This window comes from Glandiceps talaboti, chromosome 12 (assembly GCF_964340395.1).
Source record: "Glandiceps talaboti chromosome 12, keGlaTala1.1, whole genome shotgun sequence".
Lineage (NCBI taxonomy): Eukaryota > Metazoa > Hemichordata > Enteropneusta > Spengelidae > Glandiceps > Glandiceps talaboti.
The window spans coordinates 16,870,352-16,882,898 of NC_135560.1; the positions used below are offsets into that span (position 1 = coordinate 16,870,352).

The 12,547-nt window shown below is 36.4% G+C and overlaps 1 protein-coding gene across 1 annotated transcript; it reads left to right on the plus strand.

Annotated features, from left to right (window-relative positions):
• The first annotated feature begins 221 nt into the window (after positions 1-221).
• On the plus strand, positions 222-11,915 carry LOC144443016 (glutathione hydrolase 1 proenzyme-like). Its single transcript, XM_078132390.1, has 11 exons — positions 222-565; positions 2,466-3,374; positions 3,999-4,219; positions 4,576-4,780; positions 5,360-5,541; positions 6,195-6,344; positions 7,074-7,207; positions 7,503-7,693; positions 10,504-10,738; positions 11,442-11,555; positions 11,769-11,915. Exons 1-11 carry the CDS (start codon positions 534-536, stop codon positions 11,913-11,915), a joined length of 2,520 nt encoding a protein of 839 aa, XP_077988516.1. The 5' UTR covers positions 222-533.
• The last annotated feature ends 632 nt before the right edge of the window (positions 11,916-12,547 follow it).

Below are 12,547 nucleotides of genomic sequence, written 5' to 3' on the forward strand. Positions count from 1 at the left end.
AATAAAAGACACCACCGAAGCCTGCTATATTATGCATTCACGGCACAGTCGCCGCCTATCGATGGCATTACGAAATGATGGGGTATATAATGCCTCACATAGCCACTCTCTCTTTCATGTTTGATTAGCTTTTCTCAGATTTTATATCACGCGTTACACTACTCAGAAATTATCGCTTCGTGACTGTTTTGTTTTGTAAACAGTAAACCCATTGAGTTCATTTGTCTAGCAGTGATCATCATACTCTCGTCTACCACGCTGATACAAAACGTTATGCCAATTATCGAGGAGAACGTTTGGAGAAAGTCGAAGTCTTTGTCATGTTAATTTGTCATCTAATATCACACTCGGTCATCAACATTGAAAGCTTGCCATTGAGGATTTACACGGGAGAGATTGTAGCCTCTCATTGTATACACTCCGACTAAAACGAACAGGCACGGATAATATATTACGAAAAGACGGGAAATTACGCTGCTAAGTGTTATTTCTGTGTTGCGGCACTATAAAAGGAGTGTCTTTGTTGCAGAATAATGCCCGGGGAGAAGAGAGAAAGCCGGGAAAGGTAAGTCTGACATTGAATGTCATTACGGTATTACCTATATACAGTACAGTTGCCTTCAACGTATTCTTATCGTTATTAGATTAAGATAACTAAATCACTCCATACACACTGTGTAATTATTAGGTAACATATCAATGAATATAATTGTGAATTGTATGTAAAACTAAACTGTCACCTAGTACCTATCCAATGACTTTACGCAGAGTGATACAATGAACACTATGTTCGTATATGTCACAACATTTTGTTCGGTGTAGAATTACAACATAAGATTCAAAACGTCTTTTTTTCAAACCTGGGACTAATCCACAAAGAGAATGGGTATATTTATTTAATAAATATTGTATGAAACGTTCATGAGTAATCATGGCAAAAAAATGCAACCTATATTATAGACTCTCGAGCGACACTCAAAACGTTGACCTCATGATGACCTTTGTATATAAGTTGGTTCAAGACTCGTACAAAAACTGTACAATGCATGAGCCCAGTCGTCACTATAAATGCATATATGACGTGTATTTCACACTATACAGGCCGTCGCCAAAAAATGGTGCCTTTTTCGTATGTTTTTTTCTTTTAAATTCGCACCATTTCGATAAAAAGGTGAACAGTGACGTATAAAGCTAGGGTTACTGTTCTGTTTGAAAAGAAGCCGTAAACGGTCATTCTTTGGGTGTGATTTGCATATAAATGGTCAAATTCCCGCTATATAACTAATGAGACGTATACAGACCTCTAAACACCCTCAAATACAATCGCCGACATCAGACCGTGGAGGAATGGAACCTGTAAATGTTGCAAACAGGGAAAGTAAACAAATGAATTGGAATAATAACTCGCATTTTGGAAATACAGAGAGACAAATATTACTTTCCATCATTTGACGAGAACAGTTTAATGGCCTCTTTACATAATAGTTCACGTTCACAAACTGTTTTTTAACATGTTCCATTCTATTCGTCCAGGGTTTGATGTCGGCGATTGTAGCTAGTTTGTGCATAGACAGTGGATGGGAAATTTACCCTTCACTGGCTATGATTTGAACAGGTCCGTTATTGACAGTGGTAAACAATATTTTACGAAATACGAAGTTAAAGAATCTTTCTCAGACACACAAAAATGTTCGATTATATTTTTCATACTGTGACATTTTTGTTTCTGTATATATACATGTTTGCTGATGTATATCATGTGTTCACTTCAAGCAGAATCATTTACTCTCCACTGTCTATGACAGAACAAATTTTCTACTTTGATTCACGAGTGTCGTGCAGTTTAGCAGAGCAACTCGAAGTATCCGAGATACGTGAAACCACATCGTGGCACTACTACGGAATCACCAAAGTGGCCAGAGAGTAGTGTAATCAAAATTTACCAGGAAATTAGCCCAAGCTCGGTCTTCGATTTCGCCTTTGTAAACATAATCAGTATGTGAATAACACTGCTATGTTTTCCTTGTTAACATGCTGAAACCCAATCGTGATGAAATATCTGAAGTGTGGCAGACGTTGTCGACATAATTGTCTGAAACTCTGCATATTGCTTTAGAGAAAGACTCGTATTTCAAAAATAATTGTGGTATATTAAATTGCTTATGAGTTTATTAAATATCTTGAATGATCTTGAATACATTAACTTTATTTATATTTCAGACTAGAAAAATATTACTTTCAAGCTTTTGTTGTTATAACTTTTCTGTAAAAAAAAGTTTTGTTAGAATCACCATGAACCAATTACGTTTGGCTAAATTTAAGTCATGCATTCCGAAATATGATAATTGTACTCATAATGAAATTTGTTTTGCCAATGCAGCCACGGTGCAGACTCGGGATATTTTGACATGGGTCTTTATTTGAACCTTTGAGGTAATATCCACTCCAATTTGTTTATTCTGTAGTATAAATAAGGGTGCTCAGAGTGAAGAGACACACACGACGCCTGTTGGCGATGCCGAAAAAAGTAAGGGAAGCGAGAAACAGCAATTATTAACGAGTAAAGAAAAGGAAAAACATCGAACGAAAGAAGAAAAGAAAGAGAAAGAGGAAAGAGACAGAGGGGATAAAGAGAGGAGGAGAGAGGAAAAACGACAACGGGAAAAAGAGAAAAGAGAGAAGCAGAGAGTAGAAAAGGAAAGAAGGAAAGAAGAAAAAGGAAAGAAAAAGACGGAGCAATTAGAAAAGAAAACAGCAGAAAAGGAAAGGGAAAAGGAAAAGAAGGAAGTGGAAAAAGATAAAGACACAAAGAAGAAAGGACAGAAAGGGGGACGGGAAAAAGACAAGAGTGGTGATACATCTCAAAAACCGAAAAAGAAAAAGGAAAAACAAGGTGGTAAAAAGGGCAAAGCTGGTAACAAAGAGGGGGCAGCTGCAACTGTTAGGCCGGGAGAAATTAGGCGGGTCGAGAAAAGACCCGACCTTGTTGAACTTGAAGAAATTGAAGATATTGATCAAGATAACACTGATGGGGACTTAAAAGACACACCGACACCGTCACCGTCTCCAATTCAGAAGGACGAAGATGATAACGTCGACCCCGAAAAAGGAGTGGACGACATAGAAGTTAAACCTAAAAAGAAACGAAAATTATCAACAGGACAACGTCTTGTAATTGTTGCCGCTGTGATTATTGCACTGGTAACAATTTTAGCTCTTATCATTGCCATAATTGTTGCCGTAAAAATGACGGAAGACCACCAGTTAATGATACCCGTAACACCACCCAAATCATCCCTACTACCAGATGGACAATATGAATATCATCACGCAGCTGTTGCTAGTGATCACACCACGTGTTCAGAAATAGGAAGGTAAAGAGTCTAATTTTCACCAATTTGTTATTGGCGTTTTGTCAAAATTTACAACCAGTTTCACCATAGTGTTCACTGGCTCTGTTTGATACAACAACGCAGAAACAAGGAGCTCATCCAGTCAACAGTTTAAGAATGAAATAGACCATTTAAACTCATTGTAACTAGACGCAGACATGTTAGCCCCGATGGTTTGATGTCTGCATGGGGAATGTTCCATTTTAGACAAAATGTCACAAGAACCTATTTTCATTCAATATCACTATCTGAAAAGTGTAGGATGTGTAGTTTCTTATTGGTTTTGACGTGATTGTATCAAACAGAGCCAGTGAAAACTAACATGAAACGTGTTGTATCTTCAAAATATATATATATATATTAATATTTGAGACTATCTCAAACAATCAAATGTTGATCCAATCTAGTCCAGAGTATCACAACTTTATATTTAGAGAAATGTCCATATTTTAGTTATACAAGCATAATATACCGGGAAAATAGAGGTAGTTACTGACGGACTGCTATCTAATCAAGAAAATACATTAGACGTCATGTAGTAACAAGTAGTATAGTCATCCCTGGTTGTATCACTCATCAACGTCACTTCCTGTATCTTATTAAAAGGGGCCTCTTAGAGCAAGGTGGATCTGCAGTGGATGCTGCCATAGCAACAGCACTTTGCCTAGGTGTAGTCCAAGGTCAAAGTTCAGGAATAGGTGGTGGTTTCATAATGACGATATACGACAAAGAAAATGGTGAAAAAGTGGTGATAGATGCAAGAGAAACTGCACCACAAGCGGCTGCTAGGAGAATGTGTTCTGACAACCGTAAACTTTGCAAATATGGTAGGACTAACACAAAAGTATATTGATTTTCACGAGTTTCATTTTCACAAAAAAATGGTTACTTTCATTTCATTTCACTATGCAGACTTGAATGGAAAAGGAGAACATTTTTACGTGGAATTGCATATAGTAGAAAAACGCAACACAAAAAGAAATTAAAATATCCCAAACCGTGAGTATTTCAATTACCCTGGAGAAAAATCTGTGGTCGATCGCATTTCTGAGGAAAGGTGACGGTAAAGAGATTTTTTAGCAGTAAGAATTTAATCCATTGTTTGATCATGGTCCCCTCCAAAATCTATGGTTTGATCACCTAACATGTCATTATATATGTTTATTCGTGTTCACCTATACAGGTCCTAGTGCAGCTGGTGTCCCAGGTGCGGTACGTGGCTATAAAGAAGCACACAGTCGGTATGGTATTCTGCCATGGAGTGCGTTATTCCAGCCAGCCATAACACTCACCGAGAGGGGGTTTACTGTTACTGAACAGTTAGCGAAGGCTTTGAGGAGCGTGAGTAACGATACCACCGAAGCCTACAATAACTATACGGTGCTCTGGTAAGGAAAGACTTTGAAACTACAGTAAATGTATGTGTATGGTTGTGAGTTACTTAATATGTATTGGAGAACAGGCTGTCTGTGTTCATAGTTACACTGTATGTGTACATGTACTGGAGACCGGCATACACAGTGAGTATGACGCCAAGTTATGCATGTATTGGCAACATTAACAGGTTGTTTGTGTAATGTTGAGAGTTAACCATGCGGTTGAACACATAAAGTGTTAAAGAAAGGGTCTATATGTTCTTTTTTGGTAATTTTCGATTGCACAACATTGTGGAATTCTGTTTTGGATTGGTGATCTGTGGAATTGGAAAACGATTGAATAATTATAAGCAATAATTAAGCACGACTGAATAATTTAAGCGGTTTTGGCCAGTGAACTCAGTATATGTATGAGCAATAGCGAGTGAATATACTAATTATAAGTTCGCTGAGCAAAACCGATGATGTAGACAGGCTAGTGCATTTAAATAGTCAAAAGAATTGTTCACTTCAATTAAGCTTGGTGTAGGTCCACTACTAAATTCTCCGTTCTACTGTATTTAAACCCCGCGGGATATATTTTTACTTTAGGATGCTGTTTTCCAATCAGTTCAATACCGTGTCCGTGTGGGACTGGTACAGAGCAGGTGAAAACATGACTAGACCAGCTCTTGGTCAAACATTACGTAGGCTGGCTAAATACGGTGCTAACGATTTCTACAACAGGGACGGTTTTCTAGCCCAGAGACTGATCAGAGATATCACGGATGGGGGTAGGTTATGAATCAAAGTTAAACTCACTCACTCTTGAATTCTCTTTTGTGTGTGTACATACAGTATATTACATCGTTGATATTAATTAGTTATATACATTGTATACTTTGAAAAAATATTTAGTTGAATTTGTGATGGCACATCAAAAGATCTCCCTTAAGACTGACCTACATTTGTGAACCTGTGCCATAAAGATGGCCATGGCGATTTTTGTTACTAACGGTATTTCCGTAAGATTTTGACCATCGATATTTGCATGACATGGCGATTTATCATCTCTCATTCATTCGAAGTCAAATCCATTATCATTTCTGTATTGTATTGTATTGTATTGTATTGTATTGTATTGTATTGTATTGTATTGTATTGTATTGTATTGTATTGTATTGTATTGTGTTGTGTTGTGTCGTGTTGCGTTGCGTGGTATTGCATTGCATTGCATTGCATTGTATTGTATTGTATTGTATTGTATTGTATTGTATTGTATTGTATTGTATTGTATTGTATTGTATTGTATTGTATTGTATTGTATTGTATTGTATTGTATTGTATTGTATTGTATTGTATTGTATTGTATTGTATTGTTAGTTTGTCAGCTAAAACATCCACAATGGACGAAATGAATTTTTTATCTTCCATTCTTTCAACACAGGTGGTATCATGACCGCCGATGACCTCGAAAACTACAAAGTCGAAATCAGGGAGGCGCTGAACGTCAGTCTTCAAAACAATTACACAGTGGTAACAGCACCACCACCAGCAGGGGGAGCACCACTTGCATTTTTGTTCAACTTTATGGAAGGTAATTGAATTTCTTTAGATGCTGTATATCATATCTTCGATAAATTTTCCTGAGGAATTTCAATTTTTCTATTGGTGATTGACATGAAATACGAAGTTGTCATTGTGGTATCAATATACATAAATATTATATATAAGTGGATATAAAGAGACATACAATATGTACTATAAATTAAGAACTTGATCCGACAAAACCGAACAATTAATAGAATACAACTATACCTCGCCTGATCCTATGCTTATCGAGTGGTGCTTTTCTAAGGACTGGCCGACTGGCTGCCAGACTGACTGACTGCTAAATTTGTCGGTTTGCTGTTGACTAACCAACTTTGCTGAATCAGTGACTGGCTGACAAACCTACCGGATAACCCACCGACCAACCAACCACCCGTCTAACCAACAACTAACCCGCCCAAGTTAGCAATCAACCAACTAGCCAAGGAACAAACCAAACCAAACTGACTGACCTTTCGATAAACCAAACAACTAACCAAGAATCCAACCTACCAATCAAGAACCTGACGGAACTACCGATCAACCAATCAAATGACCAATCATCCAAGTATCGATAGAGACTGAGGTTACTAGTATTTGGAACTTCAGTTTGGTCTCTTTCCTTAGCATCTTGCATCGAACCATACATCCTGTTACTAGGGCAATGTCGTTATGTTAACTGATATATTTAAGTTATTTTATATTAGATTATGGTTTCTTAATTTCAAATTCACAGATTCAAAATTCATCCGAGCCCAGACAACTGCACATGGTGTCGCCAAACTTTACCACCAATTCATTGAAGCATGTAAGTTTTCCTTTGATGGGTTCAGTCAACTAGGCGATCCGGGCTTTGTAAAGGCAACTCCCGTAAGTATTTCAGTATAAATTTTAGAATATCTTTTCTTAATGTCTGTTTTGTGGTTAAATAAATAGAGACTGCTATGATTATTAATAACTTACATTCCCATGGAATGATTATGATGTTGAAAAGCAAATATGTGGTAGAAAATGATCTATCATAAAATGTTGGTAAGATTTATGTTGAACCAGACGACAAAATGTAGCAATGTTGGTAAGATTTTTTGAAGAGCCAGACGTTTTGTTTCAGTTTCATGATTTTCGTTTATTAGTAAGTTTTTGGATTCCCCTCTTAATTTTACAGATGTTGAATGAACTACTTTCAAAGGGTTACGCTGATGATATTCGAGCCACAATCCACATTGACAGACCAACGTTTAACAATTCAGAAGAGTACAGTGATGAAGCTTCAGTCGACAGTCCAGGCTCCACTCACATTTCAGTCATCGCAGAAAATGGTGATGCTGTTTCAATGACTTCTTCAATCAATTCCTAGTATGTATTTGACCATTTCTTTCAACTATATATACCCTTCCTTTTAATTTATCTCTGTACGTGTGAACATAATCTGCCAACCATTGTTATCATTCATAAAAAACTTCCAAGTTGTTCAGTTACGAGTAAACGATTTGTGTGACGGGTGAACAAATAAATATTTGTAAAATATATCAAACATGGAATCAACGAGAAAATGAAATATTCTACTAGAGGCGGTTTCAAATAAAGATTTCCTGGGGTGTTTTATCAAACTCGAACTATAGTTGTTGTAGGAAGTGTAGCCATTTAGAATGCGTGCTTTAAAAGAATATCAAAATGGCTCTAGCTCGATATCAGATAGAATATCACAGGGTCTTCAGACTACAAGAACTGCTACAAGAACATATTAATTGCACAGAAGGGATAACAGGGCTTCAGACTTCATGTTGCACTGAGTCATCACTGTGGTACAGACAGCTGTTGGTTGCAATTTAATCAATCGGTTGTTAATATTGTTTTCATTCGTCAGGCTTGATGGAGGCAGTTTTACTTCTCATGTGGAAATTACAATACGGGCTACTCACCTGATTCACTCTAGCGGATGTAGTACTATTCATATAATATATCGGGTCATCCGTTCAATTGAGAGGTTAAATAGTTTCAAGTTATACAATAACAGTTTACCACCTCCACGTTTATATGTACGTGGTGTGTTTGTTAATAGTGAGAACACAAGCATCAACATTAACACCACAGTCTCTGTATCCACATTGATCAAACGTGTAAGGGACAGACAGTAATTCAAGAATCCAAGTCTTGAAATAAAGTTTGATTTGTGTTTATGATTTGAAATAAATCTAGTCACTCACTCACTCACTCACTCACTCACTCACTCACTCACTCACTCACTCACTCACTCACCCTCTCACTCACTCACTCACTCACTCACTCACTCTCTCACTCACCCACTCACTCACTCACTGACTCACTCACTCACTCACTCACTCACTCATTCATTCATTCATTCATTCATTCATTCATTCATTTATTCATTCATTCATTCATTCATTCAGAACACAACATTAAAGGGTATACAGAAATATAAATTGTCTGGGAATGCATGCTGTCCCAGTATAGGAAGGAAAAGAGGCTAGGGGATAGTCCTTCTTCTCATCATCATCATCATCATCATCACCATCATCATCATCATCATCATCACCACCATCATCATCATCATCATCATCATCATCATCATCATCATCAACAACAACAACAACAACAATAAAAAATAACAACAACAACAACAACACCAATCAATGAGATATACACATGCTAGAAACCTAATTAGCAGGGTTTTTTTTGAAACCTCAATATCAAATGGCCAGTATGGCCATTATTATAATCATTTTAAGGAAAATCTGATACTTAAAAAAAGCATATATATTTTTCAACAAAAGCTGAGAATATTCTTTTTTAGAATAAGTTCCTAATAGCATACGAGGAATTAGTGTTAGGTTTACTTATTCTGTGGATGCAACACAATCATTTGCTAAATAGTAACTTATCACATTTTAAGCTAGTATGTTTCAGTAATCTTATTAAATGGGATGTGTAATGATGTATGACTATTAAATTAGCATACTAATGACTAGTCTACATATTTCACAGAACTGCATGGCACAGAACTGCATGGCTGTTAAAAGAAGCCTATGCATGTAAGCTAGCTGTACAATAACAAGCACTCAGTAGACTCTCATATTAGCATCACCTGGGTCATAGGTCAACTATGTGATTTTGGTTCTAGATGCTTCTGGTAGATTCTAATCATGAATAACTGGTCTTGTGTGTGGGGGGGGGGGTAACGAATTAAATTTGTGATTTCGCTTATTATGTTATGTTATGTTGTGTTGTGATGTGTTGTGTTGTGTTGTGTTGTGTTGTGTTGTGTTGTGTTATGTTATGTTATGTTATGTTATGTTATTTGTTTATTAACCTGTCCTATGTTGACTTACCTGCAGTTCTCAGTACAATTTAGAAAAAAACCACATCCAGCCCTCTGGCTTATAAGAAAAAGTAAACAAAATAAAATAAATATATACTTGTCTCATAACATATTTGAATGTAATGTAATGTAACGTAGCGCAATGTTATGTAATGTCATGTTATGTAATGTCATGTCATGTGATGTCTGTAATGTCATGTAATGCAATGTCATGTAAATGTAATTAAATGTAATTAAATGTAATGTAATGTAATGTAATCTAATCTAATCTAATCTAATCTAATCTAATCTAATCTAATCTAATCTAATCTAATGCAACGCAAACAAAATTGTCTTCTGGCGTTGTTAGCATACTAAGCAGAATATGGGTTTCCTCGACCCTTTTTAGTTATGTACATCATTATGCCTGATAGCAGGTTTATGTTCTACCAATATAAAGTAATGGTTAAGTGTGCTTCAGTGAAATTAGTGAACCGTAAAAATTACCCCCCCAAAAAAAAAAAAAAACAAACAAACAAACAAACAAACAAACAAACGTGTAAAGTCGTTCGATAGTTGTAATACCACAACTGAACTGTAGAAATTTGATAGAAATCATGTTGACGAGTCGTCTGACTAGTGGAATAGAGACTTGTGAGATTATGGAATGAAAGACAGCTGACAGGACCGTATTGGACAGCGTGATGTACTATTGCCCTCTCCTGCTAATAATAACCTATTTTCGATCATAGAATGCCACTAGCGGTATTTATGTATTCGTTCTGTATTCAAACTTCTCATACCAATGTATTTTTAATTTCTTTTTAATTTATTTTTATTTTTACAGTTTTGGTTCACGGTTTGTCTCTACAGGTACGGGCGTTATTCTCAACAATCAAATGGACTCTTTCACGATACCTCCCGCAGACGATACAACCCTGAAAGAATCACCAAATTACATCGAGGGTGGAAAGAGACCGCGATCTCCAATGGCTCCGACGTTAGTCATCGATAACAATGGTAATGTTACCATGGTGATAGGAGGAGCTGGCGGCAATACAGTTATCCCATCTATAGCGATGGTAAGTTATTGAGTGTTACCATGGTTACCCACTCGGTCTAACCTCTGCTGGTATCGTAATGTACGCAATTCAGTCTCTTAAAACGAATACTGATGACATCTCATTGAGATGATCAGTAACACAAAAATGATTTTTTTTAATACAAAAATAATGAATTTGCCAACCTTATCCTCTCTCAACGATTATTCCAAACAGGAAATGTATTACATTCATTTTATTATGATTAATTTGTGGTAAAAGAAAACGCAAAATTCTAGCATCTAAAATAAAATTAAATAATATTGACATTTTAATGCATTCATTCACCAAATGGTGTCGGTGAGGGCGTATACTCAATCTTGCATGCATGTCTTGCATGTTAGTCTAAAACAGCACGGCAGATGATTGGAATATTAGAACTTTTCTTGTTCAAAACATAATAATCGTTCTGCAAATATCAATTGTAGACAGAGGCGGCAAGACTGAATGATAACAATGGTTGGCAGATTATGTTCACACGTACAGAGATAAATTAAAAGGAAGGGTATATATAGTTGAAAGAAATGGTCAAATACATACTAGGAATTGATTGAAGAAGTCATTGAAACAGCATCACCATTTTCTGCGATGACTGAAAAAATTAAATATTTAGTAAAATAGAAATTGGGGAAAAAAAGCTGATCAAAGTGACAAAGATTGTGAAACTTCCCTTGTGTTTTTCCAGGTCGTTCTTCAATCACTTCTCTCCAACCAAACGCTAGCTGGCGCTGTAAAAGGCAAACGAATGTATGGCCATTCTGAAAGTAACAAAGTTGTTGCTGAAAAGGGATTTTCGCAGGTAAATATAATTTAAGAACACACAGTGCGTACACTTTACTCATTGATTATATAAAATCATATGATTATGACGCATGATTGCTCAAGAAGTTTGCTTCTTGATGTCAAAGACATTTATTTTCAAGTAATATTTACAAGATAATAATCAAAATTTGATAAACCAAATCGAAAATCAGAAATCAGGGTCTAAATTTACTTTATTTTTATTTTGCAGAAAATTCTTGATATGCTGAAAGTTATCGGATACAACATAGAAGAATCCGCTGATGTGTTTGCAATTATCGAAGCAATTTTAGTTCAAGATGGTGTTATCAAAACCGCAAGAGATCCTCGTAAACCTGGCTTACCGGCAGGTTATTAAACTGTAAGATACATCGCTTCGTTCGAATTCCGCCCTCATCGGCATTCTTCGAGGCATTGTCGCGTTTAAAAATGCTGCATTCTCCGTGAGATTGGGAGTGGTAGGTAGGTGAGAGCGCCTCGACACGGCGTAGATTACGACAGAGAAACAGGTTATGGGCACCAGCTCCCTGAACTCATCGAAAAGTTCACTTACTGTGGTACTGCCATGGATATTCTCATTCTGAAAAGTGCGTTGACCATACTACACATTGACATACATTGTTTGACTTGGGGGAGGGAATAGTCCAAGAGGGATCGATGAATGGAATAAAGAGTTTTACTATTCCTTTCCGATCAGTTCTGAATCAAAGGATTGGGTTTTCGAAGAGTCTTTTAATCTAAAATTGCAATGTTCAATGACAAATTTGACGTTTGTTACTTCAAACCTGCTTTAGGTATCAAATGAGTTTACATTGGTATCCTAGTATTCGAAATGTCTGCTGGAAATGAGTGTCACAAAATATATGCCTTTTCGTTCATACGTGTTATACCGGTACATACATACGTACGTACACACATACACACACACACATACATACATACATACATACATACATACATACATATATACATACATGCATGCATACATAC

Coding starts and splice junctions, on each gene's coding strand:
- LOC144443016 (XM_078132390.1), top strand. CDS start 534: ATGCCCGGGGAGAAGAGAGAAAGCCGGGAAAG. Junction 3,375..3,998: donor ACGTGTTCAGAAATAGGAAG/GTAAAGAGTCTA, acceptor TCTTATTAAAAG/GGGCCTCTTAGAGCAAGGTG. Junction 6,345..7,073: donor TTTGTTCAACTTTATGGAAG/GTAATTGAATTT, acceptor TCAAATTCACAG/ATTCAAAATTCATCCGAGCC.